Consider the following 18,394-nt stretch of genomic DNA (forward strand, 5'->3'; position numbering starts at 1 on the left):
CACAGTACTCCCTGGCCTCTAAGTGAGACGGCTGATATATTTTACCAAAATAAAGAGTGTATTTACTCATGAAAACATAACTCAATGTAGCTTTCATGCTTTACTGTAAATGTGGCTTACCTGAATCGGGTTAAAGAGTTACAAAATGACACTGGTTGCGATGGGGTGATTTGTCAGCAGCATTATCCAGCGTCTGCATCTCTCAAAATTGATTGATTTAAGTGTTGTTAGTGTCTTACACATGGAAACAAAACATTTCAGTTAAATACCAATTTAACCTAAAGGTCTCCGATCATGCTATTTTTAAGCATAATATTATAGGTCTCAGATATATAAAAAAACATGTTTTGCTCAAAATATCAAACGGATCAACCATTCTAGCCATGCTTCATATCCCTTTATTTCACTTCCTGTTACAAAAGTGCTGAATCTGGGTATAAAGCTTATATAGAAAAAAAAGAGGGGGTGGAGCTTATGGCTGCTCATGATAGCAACGTTTCTGATAGGGCCGTGGGTGTAAAGCCAGCCCACATTTACGATATTACGTAATATCGGCAGCAAATCTGGATCAGCTCCGTTGTTCCCCCATTTTTAGAGATTTGCGCACAGAGGAAAAGAGAGAGGGTTTTGTTTTCTGACACTTTGTGAGTTCCCTGACACACCGGGGACACATATTTATGTATAAAAGACCTAAGAGGAGGATTTTGCATGATAGGTAAAATACGTAAAGCAGCTCTGCAAACAACCTTCCCCGTGTTCTCCTTTGAGAATAAAAATCAAAAAGGTAGAAATATAAATTAACTTGAAGGGAGATGATAGAGGCAATCAAATATTTCATGAAGCAGTTAGTTTAGTGATCTGTCATGGGCAGAAGTCACCGTCACACTGAGCAAGACAGCAGTCTGCCACACAACATAAGACAACATCATGACCTTTTAATATTCATTTACTGTAAACGGTGACAATTTATAATTGATTGAAGGCAAATCTTTTTTTTTTGCAACATTTTTTTTGGTCTTTATACTGTACTGTGGACCTCACAAATAAAGGTTGTTTTGATATTAGGGTCCAGGTAAGAGATAATGTCAGTAGATACAATTGATCTACCGACTGGCTAAACTGTCCTAGGGAATGCTGGAGAATGAAAAGCTTGTATCCATAACGTGACAGCTGTTTAAGCAGCACAAATGACATTTAAAGTGATGCTTGGCAGAAAGCAAGTAAACTTCCACACATCAGAGAAGATGCTTTTGTTCAAACCAACATGATGACTTCAATTGAGTTGGTTGTGTAAGAAGGCAGCAGCTCTTTTCCTTCAAGAGTTTTCATTACGTCCACAACTGATAGCACTTAAGATTGAGTGCACAGAGATGGTTATCTTTAAATATAAAAAGGGTGGAAGGTCTAAAAAGTGTCTCCTATCTGGGTAATTTCCTCATCATTTTGAATTCAAATTATTGTGCCGTTTCCACTACCTACTGCTAAGCCTTAAGATGAACCCCTAAGAAAATGTTTGTTTTAAATGAAGCTACCATTTAGCTTTGAAAACCCATGAAACAGCTCAATGAATTAACAAAGATCAGCACTTTCAATTACTTCTGGTGAACTGGTTGTGTTCTTTTGAATTTTGTAAGAGTTGTTGTTGCTTTCCCCCCCCATTTCGTAGGAACAATCCCTGAAGGCAAAGTCACCCCTTATATAACAAAGTGTCCTGTTTGGGCCCAGCAATTACTTTTAAAAGTGTTTTCATGTGTCTTGAGAACATCAATATGGTGCCAAAGTGACAGGAACTACTTTTTCCATTGGCTTTGCAAGACCCTCAGCAGGAAATGTGTAAATAATTTCTCACACTGTGCTGTCCTCCTGTATTCTTCTCAAAGTTTGGAAGTCCTTAGTGCATGAGATCAAGGCAGTTCTGCTTACAATCGCAAACCTGTACTACCCTGTTGTTTAGCCTGTTTATGAAGCCCTGAAGCAGCAGATAATCACGGTACCTGTGCTTGTCTTCGCTAACTTATCCAAGTCGTTCTAAGTTCAAACTGATGCCAATCATCAGAGGCTTCAGGCCGTCTTCAAAGGAGGAGGGGGGCGAGAGTTGGAGGAACTTAAAGTGGACCTATCATGCAAAATGCACTTTTGTACATGAATATGTTTCCCCGGTGTTCCAGGGAACTCACCAAGAGTCAGAAAATACAACCCTCTCTTTTCCTCCGTACCCAAATCTTTTAAAAATGGGGCTACAAGGAGCGGATACAGATTCCATCCGAGCTGACGTCAGCCCGGAATAGTGTTGTTCACACGAGACATGTCCGTTCACACGAGACCGCTCGAAAGCGCTGGATACGCTGTAGTACATATGCCAGGCCTGTAAGTGGCGCTGTAGTCCTGCCACAAAAGCAGCGAAGAAGACTTCCCGCGCATGGTTGCCCTTCTGTTTATTCTCCGCTGTGGACGCTCTGGCTCTTTTTCTCCCTCCCCGAGGCAAGCGTTTGCTCCTGTTGTAATTCTCTCCGGTAGTCCACCAGCAGAAAAAAAACACCCACCTCTCCGCCTCTTCCAAGGGACGAAGGGACCGTGCGGCAGAGTCTCAGTTAGATTTTTGTCCGTTAAAGTTTAAATCTTCCGGACAAAATTTAAAAAGTGCCGGTCAAAGGTCTTCTTTGTTATTTATTGAGCTTTAAAACAAATGAATAACAACTCTATATAATCAATAAGAATAAAACACGGAGGACGGAGATCTCTTTTCCTCCCCCTCTTCTGAGAGCCCAGCAGCTGATCTCCCTCTCATGCAGGGGGGCGTGGTCCTGCTTTAAAGCTACGTCACAGAATCCAGAATTCCAGCCCTTGCAAAAACAGGGCTGGAATAGAGCAAATAGAGTGAAATGAGGCATGGCTAAAATGCATGATCTGTTTGGTATTTTGAAAAAAAAACACAGGCATGTTTTATATAGGTATGGCCCTACAATATATTTTTCAATATAGCATGATAGGTCCACTTTAAACGTGTCTCTATGCAAGACACAGACTGTGTTCAAAGACAACCACAGAAAATTACTGCTGCAACCGTAGTTCCTGCTTTACATATCACATGCCTAGCAACGTTAGATGCAACTACAGTATACTGATCAAAGCAGAGCATCTTTTCAAATATCCTGCCTGCAACCTTTAAAAGAGGATCATCTTTTCCCAGGGAGCAAACATCAGCCACGGGATGCGGAAACACATTAAAATATTATTTATCAATTTAATAAAACATGTTGATGGAAGTGTTATGCTAGTTTGGTTGTTGCTACTTAGCATTCGGATATCAGCCCCACACACACACACACGCACCCGCAGATTTAGCCGGATTTTATTCGTGATGGGATGAGCCCAGATGTTTGAAGTTATTGCCAGATCTTCAATGCTGACCACTGCATGCCATGGCACAACATTATGTGAAACAGGCTCCACACAAACAGTGCTTAAAAAGAGATACATTTGTGTTTCCTAAATGCTGTGCTAACAAATTAGTTAAATATATACAATACTACAATGTCATCTTCTCAGAAGCCAGGTAAATACTTTCTATATATTAGTGGATTGTCTATACACAATCCACTTATTTCTTGATGTTCTGCCATAAAAGAAAAGAAAAAAAACACAAAAAGAAATTGCAAATTCAGCCACTGTCTGTTATCAGTCCTGTGAGTTGAAAACTGTATATGTTTCTAAACAACTTGTTTAATTTAATGACTAAAGGTGTTGGACACCCAAGTTCCAGAGAAACAAATCCAATATATATCTGCCCCCTTCCAAAAAAATTAGATGTTTGATTTGTCCAAAACACATATTATCTTTTTGATCTGGTAGTCTATTAAGATACTTGTTGTTATATATAATCAGATTTGTTGTACTAAAATATATTACTGACAGAAAGGTCCCACATACAGTTCATCGCACCTTTGTTTGAAAGGCAATCATTTCCGGTTGAAAGAGCAATAATGAATTGCCTTATTCAGGAACTGGTTTACTTTTGAAATAATAAATATGTTGTGCAAAGTTTAGAGTCTGCTAATTTCTCAGGAGTATGTAAATGTCTGCCCGGCCTACTGCTATGACTTTCTATAACTAACACGAGTGCTTTCATGACCTACATTTGTATTCTTCTCTAATTTGTTAATGTTGTTCTCATGGCTCAGGAGAACCAAAAACAGGTCAACAACCAGGTATTCACTGCAGGTGGGCTTTGTGAAAAGACACTAAATATAATACTGACTACACCAGATACGAAGTGTAAAACACATTTTGGTCTTACTCTCCAACTGGGGGATTGCTGTCAAAAAGCGATGTTAAAAATTGTATTGTGAATTCATTAAAAATACAGGGCATGCTGGAAGAGTAAATAAGACAAACCACCGAAGTGAATCATGGCATGGGTCTGCCACTGTTTTTCTCTTTGTGTTTTTAACTTCCTGTGTTCCCTCTGCTACCTTGTCTATGTGTCCCGATACCAATGTCGCCCCTGAAACCATGAGACCTGAACCATCACGGACTTCACTTCAAAACAGCATAATTAAGCAAAGAAAAGAAGAAAGAAATTGTGGATGAATATAAATTGTATTATATAGCCTATGCTTGCATACCTCTGATTTCCTGTGCTGTCCAATTGATATTATAATGGGCCCGGGTGACAGAGCAGTAAGCCAAGTAAAGGTGCCCAGCTATCACTCAAAGTATTCACAACTTTTATTAGGTATAACTGTAAGCCTTAATAATATTTAAACAGGTAAGCTATATGAAACATGATCCGTTTTTGGATAAAAGGCTGTAAACAATTTGAAACCTGCATTTCTGCTGTAAAGCTGGGCATTTTAACATTAGGTTCTTAGTAGATTGACTCTCTTGGAGGCCAGCCTCAAGTGGCTATTCAAGAAACCACACTTTTTAAATCACCGTAGGTTGCCGCTATGTTTCAATGCACAACACTAGGAATTGAAGGTAGTTCCCTGGGGCAAAGTCTTGAAAGACATTATGGAAAGTGTTAAATAAAAGGCCTGCTGACAAACTCTCCCATGCTTTCACTGCCTGCGGTGCCGCCTAGCAGCTCTCCATTCCCTTCTTCCCTCTGTCGTATCTGGTCATCCCCTCTCCTCCACACATCTCTGTCGACAGTGACACGAGCCATAAACCTGTTACACTTCCTCTGCCTCCTCTGTGCTCTATGCTTGGTTCTACTTGGAAATGAAGGATTCGAATCATAATCAACTTTTAAATTGTGACACTCGTGTATAAAGCACACAGTGTAATTTAGAGTCTGCATTCAACCCATCCTAGTATTAAAAGCAGTGGGAAGCTATACACAGCCCTAGGTGCAGTGTTGGTGTCTGGTCCTGATTTCCGTTGTTGCAAAAACTATTTTCATTTCTTTAATGGGTTTCTTCTCCTGAATGGATGTCATTTACATATTTGCTTTATAACTCTTGACAGGCAGCTGTCCCTAATAGTAATATTCAAAAGGAGAAAAGAAAACTAACAATGTTGATATTATGCGAGCCTGGGCTTTGACTGAGCAAAAGGCATACTGATAACATGTCACAATTATCTTACAGAATCAAACAGACGTAAGCAAACTGTTTAAATCTGATTATAGACCGATACCTTTGTGTGCTACTGATAATGAAATCTAACAGAATATTTTTTTATGCAGCGTTTTGTTCAATTTCACTTTAAATAATAAAAAAAAAAAACATGAGAGAATTTAAAGTGACAAAAAAAAAAAAAAAAAAGATGACCTCAGCTGGGAATAACAGCGCTTGCCATCAGTGGAAAGATAATAAGTTGCCCATTTCTGTGATGCTAAGCAACTCTGCCAGGAGACTTACTGTCAACATCTTCTCACACCAATGAGAAGTAGAGCAACTGAACATGTTAATTATTTATCGAGCAGCAACTGCAGAATTAGATAATGCAGAATCAAAGAGCGAAATAATTTGCATTGTGGCTTCATCTGGAGGACAATAGACATTGCTTTTTCAAAACAGCAATATTGTTCATTTAAGGTGGTCAGGTAATTAAGGCTTTAATGGAGGTGATGAGACCAGCAGATGAATGATTAACACTAATTACCAAGAAACTAGCCAAATCACAGGAGTTCAGACTGATCTGCAATCAGGAAATAAAGAATCACAGGAGTCCAATGTTTTCTCTTACCTGTGAGCCCTTTCCGGTGCTGCCAGCAGAAAAGTTGATGTGAACTGCAAGAAAAGAAAAGAGAATTGTTGTTCTTTAAGACAATGTTATAAAAGAGGAGCAAATCCTTTGAAACTGAATCATAAACGGGCTCTTCTTTTATCAAGGTTGTCTAAAAGCTGCCTTACACAGGCAGGGCTACACAACAAAAGACTGCTATAGGCCATTATAGTTGGAATACACAAAAAATTACAATTAAAAAGATAACTCAGAGCCTAAGTCCTTCGTGCGGAGTATGTGTTGGATCATTGAGAGCACCATTCATCTATTCGAGTTTATAATTAGAGCCCTGAGAGCTTCTATCCAATTAAATTGCCATCGATTCTGAGACGAGGAAAATCTTCTCAGAAAGATTCCCAGGATTTCAAATCAATACATCAAAAAAACAGCAATGTCTCAGAGAATTAATTCACACAGCCGTTTACATCAAATCAGGCAGCTTGCACTCCAACATCAGTCAGCTTTGAATCTGACTTTAACTAGGTAATAGACCTGAGAAAGAGTTACACTCTCTCCTCCTGGCTCGTTGCGGCAGCCATTAGCCGGCCACTGAGAGCGTTGATTAAAACTAAAAGCTAAGGTATCTAGAAACAATCCAGCAGACATTCCTGTAGTAGTATTATATCCAAAGTCCACACAAAAAGTCCTACAGTATATAAAATAGGAACATATTTCATAAAAAGGATACAATCTGTGTAATTTTGACCAGCTACTGTAAATTGGCTTAAAAAGCAAGAAAACCCTCTTATTAAATTATTCAGAGGAGCTGATAGAACTTCAAAACACTTCAGTGTGTAAAGCCTGGAGTAAAGCCATCAGTTCAGAACAAACGCACAGTGTAATGAACCTAATTATTCAAGTCATGAAAGCACAAAAAAAAATAACAAAGTCCAATTTGGCCAACCATGCCAAAGGATTATTCGGTGCATGTTCTTTTCAAAGAGAAGACGTCTGCTCAGTAAAAATAACCAAATGAAGAAGGTAGTAATTACAGTTACACCTTTTTTTTTTTTAAACAGATTTTCACAGAAAGATACACTAAGATTTCAAAAAGAAAATCGTATGTTCAAACACATTCTTTCCAAAGCTGCTTATTTTTTATATAAAAGAACACTGCTAATTGCAGTTTATAGTTTAACTAGAGTATGTTTGTAAAACACAATCAGAGCTGCTGAAACGATGCTAAAACAATTACAATCATTCAATTGTTTAATATAGAGAATAATATATCCCAACACGGATAGGAAGTTAAACATCATCATAATGTAAAGGGGGAACCTGTACATTTGCATTACAACTGATAACACTGTCTCCTGATATGGATGAATGGCCCTGAACACAAAACAAGACCTTGAGCATCGATTGTCCACTGCCATCTCCAATGTCAAGAAGGAAAAGTCAAGCTCAAAATGCTGACAAATTCCTGTTCTTCCAAACACCAATCAGATGTTTTTCACAGTAATTAACTTTGTTTTTATCTACTGCTCATTTTAAGTGTCCTTGATCTCTTCAAGATAGAACATTATGGCTTCTAAATAAAAGTAAAGCATGTGCATGTTGAAAAAAACTATTTAATGTGGGAAAATATAATGATTTGCATTACAACGCCTCTTTTTTTTTAAAGCAAAAAAAGCCAGCTATACCAAACTCAGGCTTAAACAATACAAATATAATGACTCTGATTTCCTGCTGCCAAGTGTACAAACATAACATCAGATTCTTAAATCCCACCTCTGTATAATGAGATTGACTACATTTTAACCTGGCATCTACGTGTGGAAGTGAAAAGAAGCTTCCTACAGGAATATGTCCACAATACATTCTGCTCATTCTGCCCATCTTTTCACGGCTTACCCTGGAGAGGGAGAGGCTGGGACACAATGAGCAAGAGTGGGAAAGTAAGTCCCTACATAATGTCAGGACTGCTGATCGGAGCACCTCCATCTCATCGCCTCTCCAGCCTACATAATTGAGTCTGTTGTTTCCAACCATGTTTTCAAAATGAGCCGCACCGAGGAGAACTATCTTGCTTTGATTTTACAAACTCTGCAAAGCGCTTTACACGCTGAAACCTCAGGGTGGTTTGGATGAATTTCTTTCAACAAGATCTCAATTTATATTGTCTTTGTGATAAAAGCAGATGGATGATGGAATTAGCCAGGAAACAAAGTGCACATACAGTAACCATGGGAGAGAATCAAGTTGGTGGTGGACAGAGAAAATATGTACAGTGTGTACTTCACAGGACTACGATTTGTCTTTATAAGAGTTGAAAGATTTTCTTCTAAGAAACTACTTGAAAAAATCTTCATTCAGAGCAATTAAAAAATGATTTGCTACTTTGAAAGTGATTTGATGTCTGACAAAAGTTTTCACATCACTCAAGATTAAATGGGTACAGCAGGAGCGGGAATTAATGGAGACACAACATGAAAGCACTTTGGAGGAACTACACATTGTGCACTACACAATTCACATTAACAAAGGCAGCTATCCAGGTGCTATAGTTACTTCAGTGCTAATTAGCAGTGAGTGTCAGCTTTAAAAAGGGGCTCTGATAATCCTCATGCCCATATGTGTGTGTTAAAGGCAAAATGAGACAACTTAAACCTAAAAAGCCCCCGAAGAGCAGAGAATAGTGAAAAGCCTTCATCTGGCAAAGACAATAACATCTAAAATCATGTTAGCTTCTCAATGTTGATAGTGACAATGCAGGCCAAAGCACTAACTTCCCCAGGTGGAGGGCCGTACAAAGAGAGAATATTGAACTACTACTGGTGGTGACGAAGAAGATTCAAATGGGATTCTCATGTCACCTTGTTTCTGCCATTAAGGCGTGTTCAAATGTAACACAGTTAACTTTCATCTTGCTTTATTCATGCAAAATGTATGACTGCAGAGTGTTTTGGAGTCCACAGTCAACACAACACGGGTGTTGAATGCCGAATCTAGCTGTTAGCTAACGGTCCGTGTCTCAGCACTGAAATTGGTATACGCAAGTATTACAACCATACTGAGTGCTTCTATGATTTCAATGCCAATGTTTCTGTGCCAATGCATGCATTGCTTCATATGTAGCGAGGTGTGTGTCAAGTATGCAAGTGTAGCAATAAGGACTGATGCAGGAGATGGGTGTTCGCTACACGGCACAATTTAGGTTTGCCTTTCTATGACAACCATGTTGATTGACTTTTCTAAACCTTGACCTTTTAACTGAGCACAGATATTGCAGAAAGCAAGAGTTTTCAAAACCTGCGGGTTAAATGAAAAAAGGACATCAATTAATGTCAATGAACCTATTCTGGGTTAGCAGAATCACTCTATATGGAAACTCTTGTCAGGCAATATGGTTCATGCCTCAGAAAGTGTGATGGACCAGACTAAGTGATTTTAAAAATGTATCAAAAGTCAGAATTCCTTCTTTTAAGAACCCCATCAGTTTAACATACGAGGAATAGAGTCACATAACTCAATAAGAAACTTGTTTGAACTCATGCAGACCTTTCCATTTCTGTTGCCTGTAGAACAAATCATGTCTGTTTGTTTATTTAAAATGTGCTTTGTGTTCAGTGTAAAAAAAACATCTTAATGAAAGATTCAGCTGTGTCCCTATTAATCAAACATTGCTTAAAGATCTCCTAATGTGCTATTTTTAGGCACATATTATGGGTCTCATATATATAAAAATATATTAAAAACATGCCTATGATTTATTATGCTCAAAATACCAAACAGATAATGCATTTTAGACATCCCTCATATCCCTCTATTTCAGCCCTGTTAGAGAAGTGCTGATCCTCAGTCAGTAGATGCTGGCCCCGCCCCCTTTTGAGCACACAGGCAAACTGTGAGCTGCAGAGGGAAGAGATAGATTTCTACTGGCAGATACAGCTAAATGCTTCCATATCATGTTCCAAACCACTTCAAGGATTATTTCTGAAACAGCATGGAGCTCAAATGCTTTTTCTCTTGCGGGTTTATCACAAGGAGAGTTCCTTCTTTATTTCCTGCTTTTTCTTCTCTCCATTACAGCTTAGCTCTGATGCTTGCTAATGTAAACAAAGACCATATTACTTCCAAAACACGTCGGGCATTGATTCTGACAGCAACTTTCTGATCGGGCCGTGGGTCCACATTTCCGATATTACGTCATATCGGACGTAAATCTGGTTCAGCTCTGTTGTACCCCCGTTTTTAGAGATTTGAGTACAGAGGAAAGAGAGAGGGTTTTATTTTCTGACACTTTGTGAGTTCCCTGACACACATTTATGTATAAAAAGACATCAGTGCATTTTGCATGATAGGACACCTTTGCAGATTAAACCCATTTGATCCTGTTGCTGCGGTCCTGTGTCCCGTGTCCTGGATCCTGAGTCATGTGTCCTGGATCCTGCATCCAGAGTCCTGGATCCTGAGTCCTGAGTGCTGGATCCTGTCTCCTGGATCCTCTATCCTGCGTCCTGGATTTGAGTCCTGGACTTCGAGTCGTGGCTGAACCTATCACTGTGGTCCTGCCTGACTCTCACCATACTACTTCCCTGATGGCCCCCACAGGATTGTTGACATCCTCGTGGATTCATCTTCTTATCATAGACACATGCATTTCCAAACATTTGGTCTACATAAGCTGTCAAATGTATTATCTCTTCGATTTACACACGGCATCTATTGCACGTCTGTCCGTCCTGGGAGAGGGATCCCTCCTCTCTTGCTCTCCCTGAGGTTTCTCCCATTTTTCCCTTTAAACTGTGGGTTTTCTCCGGAAGTTTTTCCTTGTACGATGTGAGGGTCTAAGGACAGAGGGTGTCGTATTGTCATACTGATATTCTGTACAAACTGTGAAGACCACTGAGACAAATGTAACATTTGTGATGGGCTATATAAATAAATATTGATTGATTGATTTAGCCTTGTTGGCGAAAATACTTTAAAGTGAATCACAAAATTATTTCTATTAATATTTCAATGATAAACATTTCGCGGTGATAGACGCAGCCAACTGATTATAATAAAAGTAGCTCCTCAAAGAAGTGGCACAGATGGCACACAGTATGCACTGCACATACAATTGTAATAATGCATCTGATTTGATGTTAGGTATGCAAGAAGAACAGGCTTCATCTGGCATTGTGTCAAATTAAATCAAAACTTTGTATTTCCACTAAGGCACTGAAGCAGCCAATTAGAAGTTGTACAGGCAAAACTTAACCCAGTTTTGCTGCTGATTGGAATTATCTTAATACCATCTTTATCTTGATACAGTTAACATCCTTTTTTTTGTGAAGGCGCACAAGCACTTCTAAACGAATAATAGACAGTTATCTTTTCAGAATATGCTCAGTGTTTCCCCTAGGTTTACTGCTTTGGGGGGGTGCTGCCTGAGTGGCATTGGGATATTGGGAATTCTCTGAACAGAGAGGAGCTGTGGATTATTGTTATTGATTAATGCATCAGTGTTTCTTAGGGTCAAAAACACTAAACTCACAACTTAAAATGAAAGCGTTTAGTTTATTTAATAAAAGAGCACATGTTCAATGTGAAAAGTGACAGTAGATATAGATTAGTTGCAATTTGGTGCTATATATATATATATATTTATATACATATACACAAATATATATATATTTTTTTTAAGGACCCTGAATTTCAGGGGGGGCGCGGGGCTCCGTTGGCGGGGCGCCGCTCCAAGACAAGGGGAAACACTGACGCTGCATCCCAAAAGAGTTTTGCCTGTGGATGGCATCTCTAATGGCTGCCGATCCACTTCAGCAGGGGCTTTTCAGTTTACGGGAGCCACAGCAGCAGCTGGATCTTGAAAACCTCTTGAATCACAGACCTCTCACCCAGCATGCTGAGAAGACTCAATGCGGCTACTCGTGTCTGCAATGTCAGTCCTCCAATCACTTAAAAAACGTGTGACAACAGCTGGCTGTCAACTTAAGGTTGTTTGTGAGCTTTTCACTGTAATTAAGTTATCTTCTAACCATCATCATCTACAATAACCTTACAATACTTAAGAACATTTTGAGTGAAAGCTTAAATATAAGATATTCAAGATATTGAACCTTAAACTAAGCTGACAATGCAGCACTAACCAATGAGAGGTTGGTTCCCATATTATAAACAGAACAATCAGCCTAAAAATGGAATCCAGATTTTGGTTCAGTACTCTCTCTTTCCAAAATACCACACATCATTGTAGTAGTATACCTACATCAACAATCACATTCAGACTTTGTGGATTTAGCACAACTGCCAAAATTGCAATACGGCCTGTCTGGAATGCTGGATCATCCAACTTGGAGGTTGCTGCTCCTCATGCCGACTGCATCGGACTCACATGGCTCCAATGCACATCAGAAATGACAGTCTGTTGATGTCTCGTGGACCACATCATTGAAAAACAGCAGAGGTGGCACCATAATGTCATCAAATGGGACCTGGGATGCTCCTTGGTGTTAGGTCCATGAATATTACATACAGGGGGAGCAGAAGAGCAGCCCTGTCAGAGTCAGCTGCCCAACTAAACATGCTCAACTCTGTGCCACACACAGCTTTCACTTGTGCACAGGATAACAGTGGATTGCAAGAATGACTCTGGCTGCCCACACTGCCCAGACTAGACTACTCTATTTTTGACATATCAACAGGCCTTAATAATATCTCTGAAGTACAGGTTTTTGGGCATTTTCAGGATTGCTAATATCGAATATTCACCCATTCAAGCTAATAAACTAGTGAGATAAGCCTTATATGACCCCTAACCAGAAATTGAGGGTAAAACATGTCATAAATTATATTTGATATGTGCCTCCTAAAAAAAGTCAATTTGGCAAAACTGAATGATGTCAGTTAATTGTCTAGCATGAGTGAATAAGGTGAAAAGTAGTCAGAAGAACAATGCATTAGGGTGGCAAAGTGTATATTTCAAACTGAATATTATAGATTGAATTAAATTATTAATAAATCACTGTTACCTGAAGATAATTCTTGCAACATTAAGATTCCATAATATCATCCTTGAAAACTGTTAGCTCTGTTTGTAGTCTTCAACACACAAGCATACATTATTTCCTAAGTTATTGACCCAGACAGATGTAGCCCTTTTCCTGCAGTAACAACATATTAGCAGATCCTTGTGTTTTCTGGCATTTCTTATAACGACGAAAATGTTCAGTCCCATCAAGGCAGACAGTCTCCTGCGCTCAGCATTTATCACCACATTCCAGGAGGACGGCCCTAGTACACAAGGCCAATGCAATATTGGTCACTGACTGTAATTCTCTCCACAGCTGCAGCCACTCATTGTGTGCTGCTGCACCCAACCTAATGGACATGACACATCATACATTAGATACTGTATAGCAGAACATGTGCAGGGACAAACTGCATATATTTCTATTATAAATGGTCAAATAAAATCACCTGAAATATTTGACATTCAAGCCATTAACTATTTCTAATCAAGCAATCACTTCCATGGAATTTAAGTAAACATGTAATCAAGCACAAGTCGAGAATTACTTATAAATATTTTATTTAAAAGTAAGCATAATTGCGTTTTTTTAGTAGTCTCTAAGCACTGTGGGTATGCTGGCAGCAGAGGAATAAATTATTGCACGTCGTTCACTCTTCTACTTAGTTGCTAAATGCATTGTACACAATACATCCAGACTGACAGGGAGAAATCTGACTTGGTAAGGCTGACAGTAGCTGGGGCTTTAGGGGCATGTTTGCTCGGGCTTGCCTACCACTCGTGCACCGTGGATATGACAGGAAGAAGCTACTTCACTGTTTTCAATCGTGAACACATTTTAAACACAAATGTGATTCCAAAAGGAGGAGATTTTCCAACCTTTTCCTGTGATTAACTCCGGTATAAACTTGCAGTTAGTAAACCCACATGGCGTGCACATCGCCTTTCAACTCCTCAGGAAGTTGAGGCGAATCATGGCTCCGCACTTCACAAACAGTTACTCCAAGGTCGTAAAACGCTACACTGTCGTTTCTTCCCAAACATAGCTTCACCTTTGCAAACAACACACACTGTTTACTGTGGAGGGTGTCAGTACGTCCCTCACAGCTGTGTGGTCCGAACCCACTGACATGAAGATTAGAAAGTAAAGTGACTCCTACTTACAGACGGAGAGGAAAATCAAACAGCCTGCCACTTTGTGCCCGATGTGAGGGTTGTTCGACAGCATCCTGGGAGAGTCCTGTGAGCAGTGTGGAAGGTGGAGGAAGCTCGCAGTGCATGAGCTTTCTGACAGTGCTAAAAAAAAAAACTAAACACAACAAGGCTTTTCCCTTTTCTCAGTTTCACGGAAAACGGGGAGTGTGCTCTGCTCGGAGGCTTCAGGTTTTCTGTACGAGGCGCAGCGACGCGCTCTGCTGGCGGGAAGAGCTCACTGAGGCAGCGCGAGCTAACATCACACAGTTTAATTAATGTATGGCTTTAGCGGTTCCTGTATTAAACCTCAACACTAGAGTTGTGTTCAGCTCTGCAGTTTATACAGATATAACTATAATGGGGCTACAGCCAGGATTTGAGAAGTTCGACGTCAGGATTATTCTCATTAAAGATGACTTTGCCAATGAATTGCTTCGTTGATTAGATATATATATATATATATATTTTAAAAACCTAAATAAGCCTGATTGTGTAAGCTAATGATATAAAACAAAGCAGAACATATTTACAATTGATAAGCTGTTGCCAGCAAATGTCTGTCATTTGTGTTAAAAGAATGGCCTAGGCCTACGTCATTATTTTTGATTGATATATTGGTCAATAGCCTATATCAAGTAGCTATACATTTTAACTCACCGCATGGTTTAATACTGCTAAACAAACATAGGCCTACCATAATCACCCTCAAAAAATAAAGGTAGCTAAAGCAAAGAGTCTCATCACACCAGATACTCTGTGTTGTCATGGCGGGAAAGGCACAGCTGTAACTAATTGCATTAATTAACGATGACTCTATTCAGTTAGAATCAATGCCAGTAGTCCCTGGATTTGGATCGTTAATGTTGTAAATAACTCAAAACTGTGTTTTGTCAAGACAACCGTCTGCTGTGAAAAGGCCAGTTAGGGCTCACAGACAGTGTATGTCACTGACAGTGATACCACAGTATGCCCACAGTAGAGAGTTTTTATGATGTAACCTTGTTGTATTCAAGTTAGAAACATGTTCAGTTGGAAACTGTGCTTGCACTTAGAGAAACCACAGGGACCAACTTACCAACACTTTTTCACCCATATCTTGAAGTTGTCTTAGTTTTTGTAAGGTATTTTACTTGTGTTTACTAAAGTCATACTTTATTTACATTGTTCACTTAAATGATCAAGACACCTACAAGTACTTGGAAGTCTAACTGAAAGTGAAAAACTGTTTAGGTGTACTGGGTCTGTAAATATGTGATGCTTACAGTAGCCTACTTACTAGTTGATATTTGTACAAATAAAACATATATTCAACTACAAGGAATTTACACTATTAATGACAACATCAAATGTAGTAATGGCAGAAATATTTTTCATGCTGGCTCACTATTTCAACTGAATTACACATTATTTGTGTTTTACCCCTCTATTTCCTGTTTGTGTTTAAAGGTCCCATCATATGCTTTTCTGGTTATTACCCGTCCCCTTGTGTATAGCTTTTTCTGCATGTAAACGGTCTGCAAAGTCACAAACCCTCAAAGTACACCCTGTAGCGAGTGAAACTCTGGCCCGTCCACACGGCGGTGTGCGTTGAAGCTTCAACGACTTCTGCCCATTCACTTTGAATGGGGTGACATCCCGCTTTGCATTGTGGGAGCGTTGCTTCGGTTTGCTCGCGTTGCTCGCTTCAAAAGTTGAGCAATGTTCAACTTTTGAAGCTTCGGCGGAAGCGTCAGCCAATCAAATCATATGCCATTACAAGCTCTAGCCAATCAAACCGCGTGCTTGTGTGTCCGGGGCGGGAGATTCATGTGATTGGTTATTGGTCGAGTTTCAGACACGCCCGCCGGCAAGCTTCAACGCACGCCGCCGTGTGGACGCTGCGTAACACAGAAAATACGTGTCTAGCTGCCCCAGAACACCTCGTTGTAGATTTTTCTTTTTCCATTTTTTTCTTTCGGGGCCTATTGACGTCACTAAGTCCAAATGGACCAATTGGCACACAGCTATAGAACAATAGGCACACCCTCTGCCAGGGTGGACTCCCGAGCAGCTCAGGAGTCCGCCCAGCGAGGCTCTCGGGGGGACAGTGTGAGGTGGATTCCCCGCTGTGTTTCCCTGGATGCTGGATATGTTAGCGGGACATTACGGAGCTCACGAGTCCGCCCCGCGAGGCTCCCGGAGCGGACAGTGTGAGGTGGATTTCCCACTATGTTTCCTGGATGCTGGATATAGATCAAGTGCCATGCCATGGTGTCCGCTGGCATGGCACGCAGACCAGAGTCCTGCATCGGGTGACCCGCAAAAAAGGTGATTCGTGGGTGGTATTTTTTCAAACGCTTTTTTCCGGGTTCGGTTATGGTTAAAACAAAGATGATGCGGGTCGGGTCGCGGGTGTTGCATAATAAATATATTCAAATAATAATAATTTTTTTGTTTAATGTTTAAATCCTCAGACCTCTCCCCGGCGGGACCGCGCATAATCATAACCTCTGCAGCGCATCAATCTGCTTCTGAGCGTGCCACATTTGAAATGGCTGAGGTGAAGTTCTCTAGCGGAGAATACAGCATTTTCAATAACACTTCCTCAAGAGGGAAATCCAACGTCTGGGAGGCTTTTGGTGTCATCCTAGATAGAGAAAATAACCAACATCCCACGCTTTTTTAGACAAATATGCAACTGTGTTAATAATTGCACGTTTTCACTGCTCATATATATGCGGGTTCGGGTCGGGTTGCGGATCCTGAGCCGACGGGTCGGGTCGGGTTGCGGAATTAATTGGCAATATGTGCGGGTAGCGGGGCGGGGCGGGTTCGGTATTGCACGTCGCGGGGGCGGGAGCGGGTCTTGAAAATCAGACCCGTGCAGGACTCTGACGCAGACCCCAAGCAGCAACCAGGAAATGCCACCAGTAATCCACCTCACACTGTCCGCTCCTCGAGCCCCGCAACGTCCCGCCAACACGGCACCCAGACCCCACTCAGCATTCTCATCTGTTTGTCATTACTGCTGTCATTTTCTGGTTGCTAACAAATGCCATTGTAAAACATAAACACTGATGTTCAGCTGTAACAGTGGTTGGCTAATCAGAACAGAGTGGGCGAGCTGACCAATCAGAGCACAGTGGGCTCATTGGGAGGGGGGGGCAGGAGCTCCAACAAGGCATGTAGGACAGAGAGTGAATACACATACAGAGATGCTGTATGAGAAACCAATGTGATTTTTGAACAATGTAAATCTATTCTAGTAAACCTAAACAATGGAATTATGATCAGTAGAAATGGCCAAAACATTGGACCTTTAACAAAGATTTTCTGCTAAAAGTAAAGAAAATAACCTCTTTCACAGGTTTTCCTCAGATATGAAATACATAATCTGAAGGGAATGGTTTTCTGAGGTCTATAATGAAGTTAAGAGTTTAATGATCCTGAGAAGTGACTCAGCTCAGTCCTGACCACAGTAATGGCTTCATGTAGTTCTTAAATAATGGAAAAGTAACATCAAATGATGCCCACTGAGAAAAGCAAGGATCAAGTAACAACAATATGTCAGTTAAATATTTAATGTAATGTAAGGGGAAGGGATGAAGAAAGATGGGGGATGTCATCTGTCAGGCTGGTCTGGGGGACGAACTGAAGTCCAGGCAGATCGAGACTTAATGTGGGGGTCCCAATCTGAATATAAGCCTCCAAAAGGAGTCCGTTTTCAATTTAGCTGAGTTAGTATTGATTTGACTGAGATGCCAGACACTGTGGATGTTGTAGCGATATGGGATGATAGGCGACTGAGGACCTGGATAGTTTGATCTCAGGTTCTGAGAAAAACGACATTTGGTGACCAGGTATAAGTAGGTTAAGCAGCTGATTAGGTGTGGCTGAAGTGTTAACTTAAATAATTTTTGATCAAAACGTAACTTTGGTTATATATAAGTATTTTTTTAAAACAGCATTTCATAGAGCATCAAGTAACAATAAATTATTGTTTTGTTAATAAGC

At 40.2% G+C, this 18,394-nt stretch overlaps 2 protein-coding genes across 2 annotated transcripts in view; one reads left to right on the forward strand and one right to left on the reverse strand.

The window, feature by feature from the left end:
* b3glcta (beta 3-glucosyltransferase a) overlaps nucleotides 1-14,833 on the reverse strand; it is a 53,944-nt gene extending 39,111 nt beyond the window's left edge. Inside the window, exons 1-2 of the mRNA XM_079675643.1 lie at nucleotides 14,372-14,833; nucleotides 6,193-6,236 (exon numbers count right to left, since the gene is read on the reverse strand). Coding sequence (XP_079531769.1) covers nucleotides 6,193-6,236; nucleotides 14,372-14,435 — 108 coding nt within the window. The 5' untranslated portion in view covers nucleotides 14,436-14,833. The remainder of the gene's footprint in view (nucleotides 1-6,192; nucleotides 6,237-14,371) is intronic.
* Nucleotides 1-18,394, forward strand: part of LOC307038037 (stromal interaction molecule 1-like) — a 358,279-nt gene that overhangs the window by 173,413 nt on the left and 166,472 nt on the right. The gene's annotated exons all lie outside the window — the stretch shown is intronic.

The sequence above is a fragment of the Notothenia rossii genome (assembly GCF_949606895.1).
Source record: "Notothenia rossii genome assembly, chromosome: 4".
Lineage (NCBI taxonomy): Eukaryota > Metazoa > Chordata > Actinopteri > Perciformes > Nototheniidae > Notothenia > Notothenia rossii.